Source organism: Hemiscyllium ocellatum, chromosome 3, assembly GCF_020745735.1.
Source record: "Hemiscyllium ocellatum isolate sHemOce1 chromosome 3, sHemOce1.pat.X.cur, whole genome shotgun sequence".
NCBI lineage: Eukaryota > Metazoa > Chordata > Chondrichthyes > Orectolobiformes > Hemiscylliidae > Hemiscyllium > Hemiscyllium ocellatum.
The window spans coordinates 100,819,201-100,835,065 of NC_083403.1; the positions used below are offsets into that span (position 1 = coordinate 100,819,201).

General features: G+C 40.4%; 1 protein-coding gene across 11 annotated transcripts in view; it reads left to right on the top strand.

The window, feature by feature from the left end:
- dst (dystonin) overlaps positions 1–15,865 on the top strand; it is a 624,072-nt gene that overhangs the window by 295,213 nt on the left and 312,994 nt on the right. For all 11 annotated transcript variants that reach the window (XM_060852081.1, XM_060852129.1, XM_060852093.1 and 8 more), the window contains 10 exons: positions 482–608; positions 1,578–1,761; positions 3,034–3,191; positions 3,705–3,880; positions 5,469–5,607; positions 6,319–6,512; positions 7,402–7,564; positions 8,008–8,091; positions 10,626–10,733; positions 12,187–12,285. In XM_060852081.1, coding sequence (XP_060708064.1) covers positions 482–608; positions 1,578–1,761; positions 3,034–3,191; positions 3,705–3,880; positions 5,469–5,607; positions 6,319–6,512; positions 7,402–7,564; positions 8,008–8,091; positions 10,626–10,733; positions 12,187–12,285 — 1,432 coding nt within the window. The remainder of the gene's footprint in view (positions 1–481; positions 609–1,577; positions 1,762–3,033; positions 3,192–3,704; positions 3,881–5,468; positions 5,608–6,318; positions 6,513–7,401; positions 7,565–8,007; positions 8,092–10,625; positions 10,734–12,186; positions 12,286–15,865) is intronic.

A 15,865-nucleotide genomic window follows, 5' to 3' on the forward strand; every position in this document is an offset into this window, starting at 1 on the left:
TCTGAGCTATCGAGTGGTGATTTATTGTTAGAATATTTCCATCCATATGATTTCATTCTCAAGAGCTACCATTCCAAACTGATTATGCCTGGTTTAGAAAGTGCTGGCATATAAATATTAGTGAGATGAGTCTATGATGCCAACACAGACAAAGCAGAAGCACAATTGGAGCCATTAGAGCAAACTGTGGGAGCTCGGTTACAAAATTTCATCTGTTTGAACATTGCACTGAATTGGAAAATGGTTCAAGGAGGATTGCAGGAACCATTAAGATGGCTCACATTTATATCTAGAGGTGTAGATGGTCTAGAAAGCTCAGTTATATTTGACAGGATTCAGTAATACACTGATGCTTTGACTTTGTTGTGACCATGGAAGTGGTCTCTTTCCTCCAAGTTGGCACCTTTTAACCACAACGAATTGAGTGCTTTTTGTTTCAAGAAGAAGTGAAATATCCACTTTTCTTTCTTCCCTTCCTCAGAATTGAGCAGCTCTATCAAAATGTTCTGGCACTCTGGCACCAAACACACATAAACATGAAGAGTGTTGTATCCTGGCATTATCTCATGAATGAAATTTCAACTATTCGTGCTTGGAACGTTTCTTCAGTAAGTATTTCTCTTGTTTGCGGAAAGGATGACGTGAATTCTTTTTGTTCTGACTTGATTTCCTTTGATTGGGATGCTCCATTACATATCTAAAATTGGAAGGGGGAAGAGAACTCCTGAAACTAGGAACATAAGTAGGCCATTTACCCCTCTAGTCTGGTCTACTTTTCAGGACATGGCTGATTTGTCTCTTAACTTAATTCTCCTGCCTTCATGTTTTAGGTAGAAGCCAAAAAGAAATCTGTCTACAATCTGCTCTTCATTACCTACTTGGTCTCGCATTCTCATTCTGTATCCCTCCTTCTCTGTATAATTCTCCATCCTGGTTTCTCAAACCTCAGCACTGGCGGCCACACTTTCAGTTATCTAACTCATTGGGCATGGAATCCCCTTTCTTGTCTCTCTATCTTTGAGCATCTCATTAAGACCTATCAGTGTGGCCAGGCTTTTGATCACCTGTCCTAATGGTTATGTTTTGACTGTACTGATGTGAAATGCTTTGAGATGCTTTACTCTGTTGTATAATCGCAGGTTGTTCACTTGCCTTGGTCTGCCTATTCTGGTCCTTTGACCCTCACTGGCTGCCGAGCTAGTGTTTTTGCCAAGCTAGTGTTCACCATGGTCAGGAATGCAATTACTTCCTTGATTAACAGCTGCAAGAAAACTGATCTGTCTGTGGATCATTTGGAAATTTCAAGAATGCATTTTAAGTAGAAGTGATTGAGCCCTATAAATTCCCATTTGGGATTTGATATATTGAAGAGCAAAATGATTAGAAAATAGTGTTGATAGGAATAAGTAACATGGGAGGAGGCTCATGAGGAGCATGAAGCTGTTGTGGTGAATGGCCCATTTGTGTTGTGAATATCATGTAACTATGATGGTCTGGCTTACTGTACTTGATTGTTTAGGTAAGTTCTGGGCATTTTAATCCTCAAGGAATTCACACCAAGTATTCCCTTTGCACAGATAAAAACTATGCTCCCTGGGGAACATCAACAGGTGCTAGGCAGCCTTCAGGAACACCTCAGGGACTTCTTGGAAGATAGTCAGGAATCTGAAGTCTTCTCAGTCACTGACGGCAACCAGCTTGAGAGAGAAGTCAAGTTCTGCAAACAGTATTATGAAGATCTTCTTAAATCGGCTGAAAGAGGTAATGGGGCTGGGTGGGGCCAGTGAAAGTGTGAAATGCATAAGTTTCATTGAAATAGATTGCAGGCAGGTATTGAAGAGATTCTTGCTTCCTACACCCTGTAATGGCTGAAGAATTGTGACAGTGCACCTAGTAAAACCCTAAAATGCATCAATGTTCATATTCTGGGAGAGAGAAAAATTAGGCGAGATCCAGTTGTTCTGTGAACTCCAGGTGGTGGAATTGAGTTCAGCTGATCAAGTGGACAAGATGGTGTTGTGAAGACAGTTGTCTTTCTATGATGTGATTTTTGCCCTACTCAGAAACCGGCTCCCTACTGGATACAAGCAACCAGCAATGAATTCCAGAGGCAATTTATATTTAGAAATCGCTAAGTTGATTTTGTCTAAAATCTGGTTTACAGTTGGAAAAGGTTTCAATACACGACTCACATGCCTCATTGAGTGCACCTCAAGTAACACTAGAGAAGCTTGATACAATCCAGGGTCAAAGGAGCCCACTTGATTGACATCCCCTTCACCACTTTAAGCATTAATTTCCTTCACCACCAATGCTCAGCAATAGTTGTCTACAATCTACAAGTTGCACTGCAGAAACTCACCCAGGGATTTTAGACAGTTTCTTCCAAACAAACGATCTCTAGCTTCTCAAAGAATAAGGGCAGTACCGCCTGCAACTTCCCCTCCACACAATACATCATTCTTACTTGAAACTATATCATCATTTCCTCTTGCTGGTACTGCCAACATTCTCTAAATCCTGAAACTCTGTCCCTAATGGTGCTGTGGAAATACACCACATGGACTGCAGCTGTTCAAGAACGCATCTTACCACCCCCTCTCAAGGGCAATTAGAGATGGGTAATGATGGGTAGTACATGCTGGGTAGTATATACTGGGTAATGATGGGTAGTAAATGCTAGGTAATGATGGGTAATAAATGTTGGCCCAGTTATTCACAATCAATCTCATGACTGAATAAATATTAAAGAGGTTACCTTGAAGACATGCACACTAGTTTTGAAACTCGGCTGTAATGTTTTCACTAAAGAAGGAATAAATAAAAAGGTATAACTTGCAAGAATACTGATTGAGGTGAATGTTATGAATAGGTTTGAGCTATTGGATTTATTTGTGGAGAATGAAGGGTTTGGGGGACAGAGTAAAAACAGCCTTCGGTTTTCACAAGAATTGGAGGAGCTTGTGGGTCTGCTGACCCTACCCTTTTGGCAAGAGTTTGTTCAAACAATTTGACCTATTCCTGTTAAACCAGAGGAGCAAGAGGAATCCGCTTGCAATCGGTTCATCTCCGAGTTGCGGAATATTCGACTTCGTGTGGAGAATTGTGAGAAGCGCCTGATACGACAAATCCGCACACCACTGGAACGAGATGATCTACAGGAAAGTGTGCAAAGAATCACCGAGCAAGAGGTCAGTTTTGGAAAAACCTTCCCACTTGACTGTATTTTCCATCCTATCCCCTCAAAGTACTTTGTTAATGTCTCAGTAAGTGTTAAACATTACTGTTCAAAGTAAATTTGTTCCAAACTTTAACACTATGGGACGTTTTTTTGAAAAAGGTTCATTTCCAGGAAGTGGGTGTCAGTGGCAAGACTGGAATTCGTGGTCAATTTCATGATTGGTAGAGTGGAAGAGGGGGAAAGGATGCCCATTCCTGAATGAATGAAGCCTTGATGTGAGATTGGGGACACTTACTTGCCCAGAATAGATGAAGACATTACTGAAACAGTTGGGTTGTGGTGGTGGTCAATATGATCATTTTTTCACCAGGTTTTTACTTAAATAATTTTCTCACTCTAGTGAAATAAATTGCAATTCTCAAACCACACAACAGAATTCATATTCATGTCCACTGCATTATTAATCTAGCTATGTGACTACTGCACACCCATGCTGAATGCACTTGAATTTTTCTCTCTCCAGAAATTGAAGAGTGAGCTGGAGGAGCTCATTGTGGATTTGGAAAAAGTCAGTGAAAAATGTGACAAATTCTTTGGACAAGCCTCTTCATCGTCAGCCTCAACCCTACGTGCTGAGCTGAATGTGGTGCTGCAGAATCTCAATCAAGTGTACTCTCTGTCCTCCATTTATTTGGATAAGTAAGGATTCAGTCTTTATTAATGATCTTTTCTTGGAATGTATATGGACATTTTGGTTAGAAATACAATAAATATGTGAAATCTTTAAATTGCAGACCACTGATTGCAGATGTTCTTATTTTTGCAAGTATCATAGCAGTGGACTGTTAGGAAAACATCAGCAGAATGGTGAGCTCTTTGTCCAGTGTAGAGAGAAATCCCTTCATCCCTGGGTCAGAAAAGAGCAAACATTCAATCCCAGAGGAATAGCAGTTTCTCTGTCACTGTGTTAGCTGGTCATTCCCCAAAATACATTTCTGTTGCATATTTCTTGCTGTTTCAAACTGACCTATGTGTCCCCTTTTTTGAAATTGTAAACAGACTTGGTGCACAGAAGGCTGTCTGTCTTTGGTTTGTATTTTGTGAGTGACTGATTTCAGTGTGCTTTTTGTACATTCCACCCATGCCAGGTTTTTGAGTCTCCCACAAAGTTTTGTTTTAGGCATGTGATGATCTTTTGTAGTTATCTGTTTCTGCATGTTTCACTGCAGATAGTTGTTCAAGCCCCTGGTCTTAAAGTTTTCTTGAAATTAAGGATTTAAGGAGGTGCGATTGTTGATTCTTGGGTTGAATGGATGCAAGCTCAAAGACAGACATAAATGGTTTTGTTTTGTGCATTGATGGGTTGCAGGCATGCAGACAGAATGACAGAATGGATGTGTTTCAGTATTACAAATTCAAATCACTGATGGCAAGGAGGAAGGTTAACGTGTCACTTCATACTTTCTGTTCACCAGTGAAGCACAATAAGTGGTTCTGTGTGTTCTGAAAGGAATAGCAATGAGTTCTCTGTGCATTTGAGTAACTTTTTGTCTGGCTGGGTGTTGTCTGCCTCTATAAAAGTACTCCAAAACCCTTGCTTGGTTTACATTCACCAAGAATGCAACACTTACTACTTGAGTAGCAATTCACCACGTTAAATCACCAAAAATGATATTTTCCACTAAGTAAGAGGCTTATTTTAGAACTTATAATCATTATGGTTCTCCCTTTCTTTAAAAACAAGACTAGAATTTCTATATCACTATTTTCATCATTTCAGGATATACCAAAGTACGTTACTATCTTTTTGAAGTGTAGTTATTGTTATGATGCCTAAATATGCACTGAGCAAGCTCCCACAAACCACAATAGGAGAATGATTGATTGATTTTTTTGGTCATGTTAGTTGAGGGATAACTTTTGGCTGGGTCATTGCAGGGAACTGTCCTGCGCTGCTTCAGACTAGTGCCACAGGACCATTTGTGTCTCCCTGAAAGCAAATAGGAATTAGCACCGACTTGTCCTTTGTTTTTGTTCTCAGGCCTGGGCCTTCAACCCAATACCTTCTGGTTTTGTGGTGTGAGTGTTAGCAGCCAGGTCACTTACCACAATGGTCACATCTGAAACCTCCCAACTTCCCCAGCAATGATGGAGTGTGGTGGGGGTTTGGGGTTTTGCGGGGAAGAATTTAGGGAGAATTCCCTTGAAATGTGATCATTTTGAAAGCAAAGAGGAATCTTGAAGTGCTGTCATAATTCATGGATATAATCCATATTTCCAACTACAGGTTGAAGACTGTCAATTTGATTGTTAAAAATAGCCAAGAAGCAGAGGCTCTTGTTAAACAGTATGAAACTAAACTGGGTGAGGAAGATGCAGTACCACCTGACACAAAGGCAATTCAAGCTCTCCAAAATACATTGAAGGTAACCAAGATTTTCCTTTCGCATTCTCAATCAATGTGTATTGATTTACACACATTTACAACATTTGGTTCATGCTGAGAACCAGTGTTGGTATTATTTGCAAACATCTTCACCATATGGTGGCATGGTGGTTCAGTGGTTAGCACTTCTGCCTTACAACCCCAGGGACCTGGGTTCGATTCCAGCCTCGGGTGATTGTGCAAACTCTACACAGGCATTCGCCCTGTGTCTGCATAGGTTTCCTCCAGGTGCTCTGGTTTCCTCCCACAGTCCAAAGATGAGCAGGTCAGGTGGATTGCTAAATTGTCCCATAACGCTTAGGGATATGTAGGCTTGGTGGATTAACTATAGTAAATGCGGGGTTATAGGGTGAGGGGTGGGATGCTCTTTGGCGTGTTGGTGCAGACTTGATGGGCAGAATGGCCTTTCTCTGCATTGGAGGGATTCTATGATTCATATCCGCCTTGTCCTTTCTTTCCTCCATTTTACTTCCGGTTTCCCACTAAATACGTCTATACTTCTTACTTCAGTCAGTCCATATGATAGGGAGTCCCACATTCTCAGCATGAACTGGGTAAAGAAGTTTCCCCTGAATTTCTTATTGCATTTATTTATGTTCTTCTTATGACTCCAAGATTTGACTTCACTGATGTAATCCCCCCATACACGCACATTCTCACAGTCACCCTTCTCTACGTCTCTCCTTAACAGCAATGGCGGACTGAAGTGGATGAACGGCGTGATGTCTTCCATTCATTGGAAGATGAGCTGCAGAAAGGAAAGGCTGTCAGTGAACGCATGCTGAGGGCTCACAATGAGCGAGATATGGACATGGACTGGCACAAGGAGAAAGCTGTCCAGTTAGCTGAGCGATGGGAGAACATTCGTTCTCAAATTGACAACAGGTCTGTATCATTCCCCACTGCATATCCTCCAGAGTTTGTGAGTTCTGAATGTACTTACCATGGGGCAATGAATAGAGCCTCCACCTGGGTGGAATTACTTTCATGTTTAAATGATGTAGGATATAGATTAACAATGTCACTTATGTAACAGAGATAGTTTTGGGCTGGTGCTGAGAAAACCCCATACAACTGCCAATATGTTTGGGTTATAAGAAGAAAAGGCCTCTATTTCTGTCGTGCCTTTATGATTTTGGGATGTCCCAATGCACTTTAGAGCCAGTAATGGACTTTTGCAGCTAATCTGTACACAGCAAGCTTCTACAAGCAGCCATGTAATCATAGCTGGATAGCCTATTCATGGGACATTAGTTGAAGGATATGTATTGGTCAGGATACCAGGGAGAATTCATCCAGGGGATGTTTACCATTCACTTGATAATGCATTTGGGGCTTAAATTAACATTTCTTACAAAAATTGGTGCCTTTGGCAGATTATCAGTCCCTCAATATGACACAGAGTTTGTCAGCCTAGAATATATGACTAAGGATCTGAAGGGGTCTTGAACTGACTCAGTGGACACCCAATTCAGGAAGGGGAGGTAATTGAGTTTTACCTCGGAGGGAGATAATTTCAGGAAAGAAATAGCTTGAAACTTCCACGTCCAATGGAATTAGCAGAGAAAGTGCGATGTGAAAATCATGAAACGGGGGAGTGATCCTGAAGAAGAAAGGAAAAATCCCTTTTAAATATGGAACGTGCCAACATAATTGATGTCAGAATGGAGATCTCTTGCTACTCAACTTGAATCATTCTGAGAGAGGGATGCAGTAACAAAGAAAGGACCAAGCCAGTAGTCAAGTGTTAGAAAGCTATCCTTTCTGCTTTCAGGCTACACGAGCTTGAAAGCATCAGCATTTCCCTGAACTGGTACAGAGATTGTTATAAAGACCTTGATCAGTGGATCCAAGAAATGGAAACAACACAACAGAAGATGCAGGAGCGTCAGCCAGAAGACATCCGAGCCCTTGCTGATGAGCTCAACCAACAAAAGGTAACTCACTTTCTAATGATAGTCATGATATGGTCAGAGAATAGACTGAATCTTGCAGCTGCTCCTGAGATTGCAGGCTTATTTCTAGATTTACTTCTAGATTTCTTACGGTTACTACATTTCAGTGGTAGAAGATATTAAATTCATTTTTGATTCTTTTAGTGTCAAGAAACAAAACACGCGTGATTATGTTTTCAAACGAAGTTGTGTTAATGGAATTTTTGGAAAGGCCTACACATTTTACTGTATAATGTGAACTGACCAAATTTGGAGATGGTTTTAGTTACAGTTGTAAACATCAAAATGTCAAATTGTATAAACTAATTTGTTGAGAGGCTCATCAGCATAGAATATACAGAAGGTATTTTTGAAGTAACTGTTCAAGAAAATTGAAAACAAATTCAGGTGTGCAATAAGTTCAATTATTCTTCATTTTATTTTAGCTGTTGACTTCAGAAGTTGAGATGAAACAGGGCAGAATGGACGAATGTCAGAAATACTCTGATGAGTATTCCTCTGCTGTAAAGGTAAGGTGGAAAATCAAATTTGGGTGAAGCAGTTTTATTTCATATGAAACGTTTTAAAAATTTTATTTAAACCTTGCAGTGTTTTGATTGGTAATTAGAGGAAATTGATTTTCAGTCATTCATTAAAGAACCCAAAGAGAGGGTCATAAGGTGAGAGGGAGAGAGTTAAAAAAGACGCAAGGGACAAATTTTTACACATGGTGGTTCATGTGTGGAATGAGCTTCCTGAGGAAGTGGCACCGTGGGCACAATCACAGTGTTTAAAAAACACTGAGAGAAGTACATGAATAGGAAAGGTTTGGAGGGATGTGGGCGCAGAGAAGGCAGGTGGGGTTGATTTAATTTGGGATTATGGTCAGCATGGATTGGTTGGACCGAAAATTCTGTTTCTGTGCTGTATGACTCTGAGGAGAATTTATTTTGAACACCGAGTCAAAATGATCTGGAAGAGAAAGGTTGGAGGAAGCAGATTCACGTTCAAATGAGAATTTGCTAAAAACACAAGGAAGAGGTAAACCTACAGATACATAAGAAAAGAGTAGGGAGAGTCAGATGAATTGGATTTCTTTTGCAAAGAGCTGGGCCATGCACTATGGACTGAGTGGTCTCTTTCTGTTATATGAATTTATAATTATGCAATTCTCTGTCTATTCAAGTCTGGTTGAGGTCTCTTCCAAAATATTTCTTTTTACAATCCAGTTAACAGTAGAAATGTACCCATTCAAGCTCAGATTTACAGAATTGTTTTACCCAAATAGGAATCTCACTGGCGAATGCTGACAAGTAAACTCATACTAAATATTGGTTGTACTGAGGCTTACACAGATGGAGAATGGTGTTGATTTATGTACAGTGCAGCTTACAAAGGATATTTGGTCTTGAAAGCAACCTGCAGATTGACCAGAATTAATTTAGGAATGGGAATGGAGTGGGAGGGTGGGTAGCAGGAGAATTTACCAAAAAAATGATAACAGATTGCATAGATTTGACTTGTATTCCACTTGATACAGAAGGATGAACTGATAGAAGTGCTTAAAATGTTGAAAAGATTTGCTAGAGTCTCTTTGGTAAAATTACTTCCTTTGGTGGAGAATTCACAACAGGGAGTCATAATTTTGAAATTTAAGGTTGATTGTTCAAGATTGAATTCAGGAAGCGTTTCCTCAGACACAGAATGGGAAATGGGGCATTCTCTCCCATAAACACAGGAGGTGGCACGATGGCTCCATGGTTAGTCCTGCTGCCTCACAGTACCAGGGACCCAGGTTCGATTCCAACCTCTGATGACTGTCTCTGTGGAGTTTGCAAGTTTTCCCTGAGTCTGCGTAGCTTTCCTCCCACTGTCCAAAGATGTGCAGGTGAGGTGTATTAGCCCTGGGGAATGTAGAGTTACAGGGATACTATGCGGGGTACGTGGGTCTGTATGGGTGTTGTTTAGAGGGCTGAATGGCCTGCTTCCACAATAGGTATTCTATGGTTCTATGGATTTCTGCATCTATGGATATCAAGGAATATGACAGAATGACATAATGATGAGATGAATAGTTTTCACATTGAGTGGCATTTCCATCACTGAATGCCTAACTATCAACATCCTGGAGGTTACCATTGCTCAGAAACTGAACTGGAATAGCCGCATAAGTAAGTACTGCCAAAGTCCATTCATCTACAAGGCATAAATCAGGAATGTGACAGAATTCTGTTTGCCTGGATAAGTGCAGCTCCAACACCATCCAGGAAAAAGCAGACACCTTGATTGGCACCTCATCCATCATCTTCAACCTCCTCCACCATCAATGCACAAAGTATGCCATCTCTCAGATGCCCTGCAGTAATTTGCTGCTACTCTTTTAAAAGCACCTCCCAAATCCATGTCCTCTCCCAATAAACAGGACCAGAGCTGCAGATACTTGGGAACACTGCCACTCGCAAGTTCCCTTCCATGCTCTACAATATCTTAATTTGGAAATACATCACCATTCCTTCAGTGCTGCTGGGTCAAAATCCTAAACAGCACTGTGAGTGTACCAATACCAGATGTAATGTGGGTATAATTCAGGTTGGCAGCTCACCACCACTTTCCCAGAATGAAGAAGAATGGACAACAAAGTGCTTGTCTGGCTGGAATCCCCATGTCACATGGATAACATACTACAAAAAAATGAAAGCATGGGGCAGATTGGAATGACTTAATTAGGTTGTACAGGCCAACATTAGACCGTGATGTTCACTTAGTGCTACAGCTAGGAGTATCAAGCCAGGTTCTGTACTGTGGTGTTTGTTCTGCAGCGTCAACGTACAAAACCTTGACATGAGGTTTAAGTGCTACCTACTGAGTTGTGGTTGACATATCCTGAATATTGAAAATACATTGCTGTTCAATGTTTAGTTTCTTTTGCAATTGGTGGAGGTTTCGTAGAACTGTGAAGCATGATCAGTGATACAAATGTTGTCAATTCGCTGAGTCTCATTGACGGTGCTTTGAATGATTCTCTCACCTTTTGTTGATCAGTTGTGTTGTCTTCTGCTCACAGGAATATGAGCTTCAGCTGATGACCTACAAAGCCATGGTTGACTCGCAGCAGAAGTCACCAGTCAAACGGCGAAGAATGCAGAGTTCTTCAGATGTCATTGTACAAGAGGTGGAAAATGTTAACTTTCTAAAGTTTACTAAATGTGAAGATTCTTCACATTCTCTCTTCCTGGAAGAGAGAAGGTTAAGGGCAGTAAAAAGAGGAAATGTTGGAACTACTCAGCAGGTTGAGCAGCATCTGTCGGGATAAAAACAGTGTTGACTTTTTGGGTAAAAAGTTAAGGAGGCATTTAACAGAGGTGCTTAAAATGATAAGGATGTGTTGATCATCATCAAAGGAGAAACTGATTCTATGCCAGGAAGGTCTGTGACCAGAGGACAGAGCTTCAATATAATTGCAGCCAAACTGGAAGACGCTTTAGGAATTTTTTTTCTTACTTAGCAAGTTGATAATTTCGGAATGCACTGACCCTTGAAAGGATGCTGAAAGCAGATTCAATGTTAAGCAGCTAACGTAATTTAGAATTTTCTTGGTGAATAAAAAGTTGCAGAGCTGTGGAGAAAGAGCAAATGAGTTGGATAAATTGGACAATTCTTTCAAAGAGTTGTCACAGCCACGATGAACAGAATGGCCCTGTTTGCCTCTATATAAAGAAATATTGAGGGAAGATGCGCAGATGTATTTCAGAGTAGAAGGGCCCTAGGTGGAACTTTATGTTGCAAATAACAAAGATTTTGTTATAACTCATTAAATAACTTAGAACAACCATGTTCCTTAGAAGAGTGTGATGTCCTCAGAACTCTCAGTTCATTTTGTAGTTATCCAACCATGTTGGAAATAGCTATGGCTAATCCAGTTTGGAATTTGTTGTTTAGAAAATTGATGCTTTTGCCTGATTTGTAATTTTACCATGCAATAATAGGTGTTGAGAGTTTCATTGGAATCAAAAATACATTGATAATCATTATTGGTAACAATTACTTTTGTTAAATTACAAACTTTACATTTATCATAATGATTATTACCAATGCTAATCACATACAGCCATAGCTGCTAATAATTACACATTAAAATGAGTTATCATAACTTTACTGCTTCACAATTCTCCAGCTTGATCAAACCTTTCCATTTTTTTAATATCCTTTGCATACTTTGGCAATGTGAAATTCCACAAGTCTCTGTCTTGGCTCATCCAAGTAAATAGATGTCAGTTCAGACAAGAACCGTTTCCATACGTCTTATAAAGGCCTTCACTTTGACTGATTTGCCAAACAATGAGTTATCGCATGCCTGTACAGTTGTCATCTTAAGGAATTTATAGAGAGGAGGACTGTCATTAAGATGAAGAGAGCTTGTCAGTGGATAGTTATCAGCTGAAATCTCTTTCTGGTAAACAGAACTAATTTTACCAGCCATCTCAATTAAACTGATGTAGCAGGCAGAAGTTGGAAAAACTGACCAAATAAACATCTAAATGAAATTCGTGAAGTGTGTGATGGAGATTAAAAACCAGAATCTTGTACTAATCTTGTCTCTGCTTATCTTTGTGCCTCTTCTGTAGTTTATGGACCTCCGTACACGTTACACAGCCTTGGTGACCCTGATGACCCAATATGTGAAGTTTGCCAGTGATGCTTTAAAAAGATCAGAGGAGGAAGAGGTAAGGACTGCAATAAATTAGTATCCTAGGAAAGTTCTTCAAAATCATTAAAATGCAGAATATTCCTGGACCAAAACAGAAGTTGCTGGAGTAGCTCAGGAGGTCTGGCAGCATCTATGAAGAGAAATCAAAGTTAATGTTTCAGGTCCAGTGAGTCTTTCTCACAACAGCAGTTCTGAGATAGGGTCTCTGGACCCAAAACATTAACTCTGATTTCTCTCCACAGGTACTGCCAAACCTGTTGAGCTTTCTGCCAATTTCTGTTTTTGTTTCTGAATTACAGTATCTGGAGTTCTTTCAGAATATTTTTGGAATTGGGTGTCATAGGATTAAATTTGTAAGGTAGAGTATGCGCTCAGGTCGTTTATACAGCCAATGTACTGTACCAGGACCTGGTTGGGATATCAGAATCTGTAACATTAGGGTTAAGTGTCTGTTTAATTGCTGAAAGAGATTCCTGGCCTTTTGCCATGGTGATGGGGGATGAGGGTGGAATGAAGCAAAACTTGTCACCAAGGTGACTCTCAAATAGATGTCAGCAGCCAGTTTGAGAGGGGTAATGGCTGAGGGCAGGGATACTGGTAGTTGCTGACTTGTCTTTTACTTCTTGGCTGCGAGAGGTGCAGGCCTTGGAGAGACACCATTCTGAGTTCCTCAGAAACAATTACACAGGAGAACGGAGGTTATTCTGCCTGGCGCACAGAAGGAAAGAACTGGAGATGTTAGAAAGAGAAAGAATGAGCTAGTCCACACGTGTGAAAAGACGGTGCAGTCCTTTGTTGGAATTGCAAGATAAGTTAGTTTACATCAACAATCGGAAACTGATTGGGACAGGGGTGCAAGGAGTTATTTATCAGTCTGTGAGAGGAAATGAATTAAAAATAGAATCATTACATTTCCGTAGCACCTTCAAGTTCAGGATATCCAAAGAACTTAGAGCCAATGGGTATTTCTGAAAGATAATCACTGTGGTAAAGAAAATACCCCAGAAGACCCACAAACACTATCAATCAAATAATATGTTCTGCTGATATTAAGTCAGGAGGAAATGTTGACTAGGGCACACAGTTGCTATTATATATGCAAGAACATTTGAGTTATATTGGGCTATGTAAATGCACAGGTTCAAGTTAGTGACGAGTAAAGTTTAGGGGTTGGGATCAGGGAGTTATTTATATTAATAGCAATGTGCATATAACACACTGTTATATGTAGAGTGATGGATATGAAATAATTCCATTAAAAAATTGAGTAACATTGAGAGCATATGATACGGTTAGCAGAATAATGTAGAGGGGTAAATTAATTAGTAATTAATGAGTAATTAATTAATTAATTAGAGTTAGTGTTCACAAATTTGTTAGTTGAAGTCAAAATGTTATCTTCTTGGTGTGGTGCTGCCACCTGCTGTCAACACTGATGCTAATTGCCTGTCTGAATCTTCTCACTTTAAATCTGGGTGGTGGTGTCTCCTGTCGCAGGGAAGTGGGAGGTTTTGGACAGAATTTGTGATTGTGCTACAACTGTTCTTGATGTGAACTGCTGCTACGTCACTGTGAGCCACTGCAGGACAGCATTTGGTTGCAATTACTGCTGGGTCTTTGAAACAAACCTGACCAATTCCTGTGCTTTTTAAAAATTAATGTAGGGCTGGAAATGGCCTGTTGTGCATCAATCAGTTCACTCAGTTTAAGTATTTGTAAAATTTTGTTCATCAATCACAGACATTTACATTTGGCCAAATCTGTGATATGTAAAAGAATCCCTATTTTTATGCTTAAAAAGACTAGCAGTAATGATAAAGAATTGCTGTCAGCTTTTACCGACTCCTCCTTGTTTCTATTATGTAACCTCATCCACCTATTATTCTTCGTTTCTGTGATCTCACATTAAATATTGAGAAACACATTTGCCATTGCAAATAAAGACAATATATACTGTGTGCAATCTGGAAACCAGTCTGGAAACCTTCACAATACTGCACCTTAAGAAGGGTAAGGTGAGCCAAACAGAGGTTTGTGTAGGTGGTACCTTTGCATGCCTTGTTTAGAAATTATTGACCTTTTGGTTTCAGTTACACCTCTCTGGTTTACGAAAAATTACAGATTTGAGTAAATACAATCCATCAGGCTTGACTCCAAATCTTTTCCATTTTGTTTTACTGTTTCATTTACTTTTGTTAATCTTATCACTGCCAACTTGATGGGAATTATATTTCAAGTTAAAGTAGGTGGTCATTCATAATTATTGTAAGCCTCAAATATGATCACTATCACTGGGTCAAAATCTTGTAACTCCCTTACTGCTAGCACTGTGGTTGTGCCGACTGTACGTGGACTGTAACTGTTCAAGAAGGCAACTCACTACCATCTTCCCTAGTACAGTTGGGACAAGGAAATAAGTGCTGGCCCTGCCAGTGATGTCCACATGGAGTGAAAACAAAATTGGTCTGCTCAGATTGCCCTAAAGAGAACCAGCTTCAACTCAGTGGGCTGATGACCTCCCACTATGCCATCAATTTCTAGTTCTGCATAAGCATTTAAAATGACCACTTCCCCTGTACTGGTCGACCCCAAGCTGGCTTTGAAAGGTTAAATGATCTATATTGGTGCTGGAGTTGATTTGTTCTTGCTTCCATGATTGGAGAATCAATTTTTAATATTCTGGAATCACCAATAAGTTGCTCCTTGAAGTCAGTCAATCAACCTGCTCCGCCTTGTGTCTGGCTGGACCGTGAGAAATCTTGAGAGCTCTCCCAGTCTGTCTCTTCGCCAAACTGATTTCCTTTCAGAAAACCAACACCGTCACTTGTGTTAAAAAATGAAATACTAATACCGACCTATAGACTTCAGTTGAAGATGTGAAGGACTCACTGGTAAAGAATGTCATTGAGCCTGCAAGAATAGGAAGAGGGACTGCAGCTCTATCGGGGAGTGAAGGAAATGAACTGGCAACCGGTTGCTCAAGAATCTATCTGGAAATGGGTGCAGAGTCTCTGCAGATCCAGGGAGAGGGAAGGCAAGATCCGCATTTGCACAGTGAAGGTACAGAGAAAGATGACAAAACTATGAGGCAATCGGTGGTCCTGAAGAAATGCTTCCTCTGTGAGAGAAGGACAAATGATATACCTGATGGACACAATTGGGAGGATGGATGTGGAGCTAAACCAGAAAGGCTGCAGCTTCCAGTCCAAAATCTCAGGTTTGCAAAGGGGCCTGCTGAGAAAGTGGGGAGAACTGGGCATGACGAGGAGATGTCATGAAGTGAAGAGGAAAGAAGAAGAAAATCATTTGCTGCTTCGGGGGCAGTGCGATTTCTGGATGGTACGTTCTTTGCTCAAGGGAAAGAAGTTCCTGTTCCTAGGATGCTGCCTAACCTGCTGTGCTTTAACCAGCAACACATTTTCAGCTCAAGGGAAAGAAGGACAAGCTAAACAGTTTAGAAATCAGCTACCGTCCAGTGCACAAGGCTGCCAAGGCTCTGAAACAGCTGGTGAAGAAATAGATGAATCTTGGCCAAATATACGAGGATCTTACAGACCGTAGGTGGGAAACCTCAGTACTAAAAATATGAACAGCCA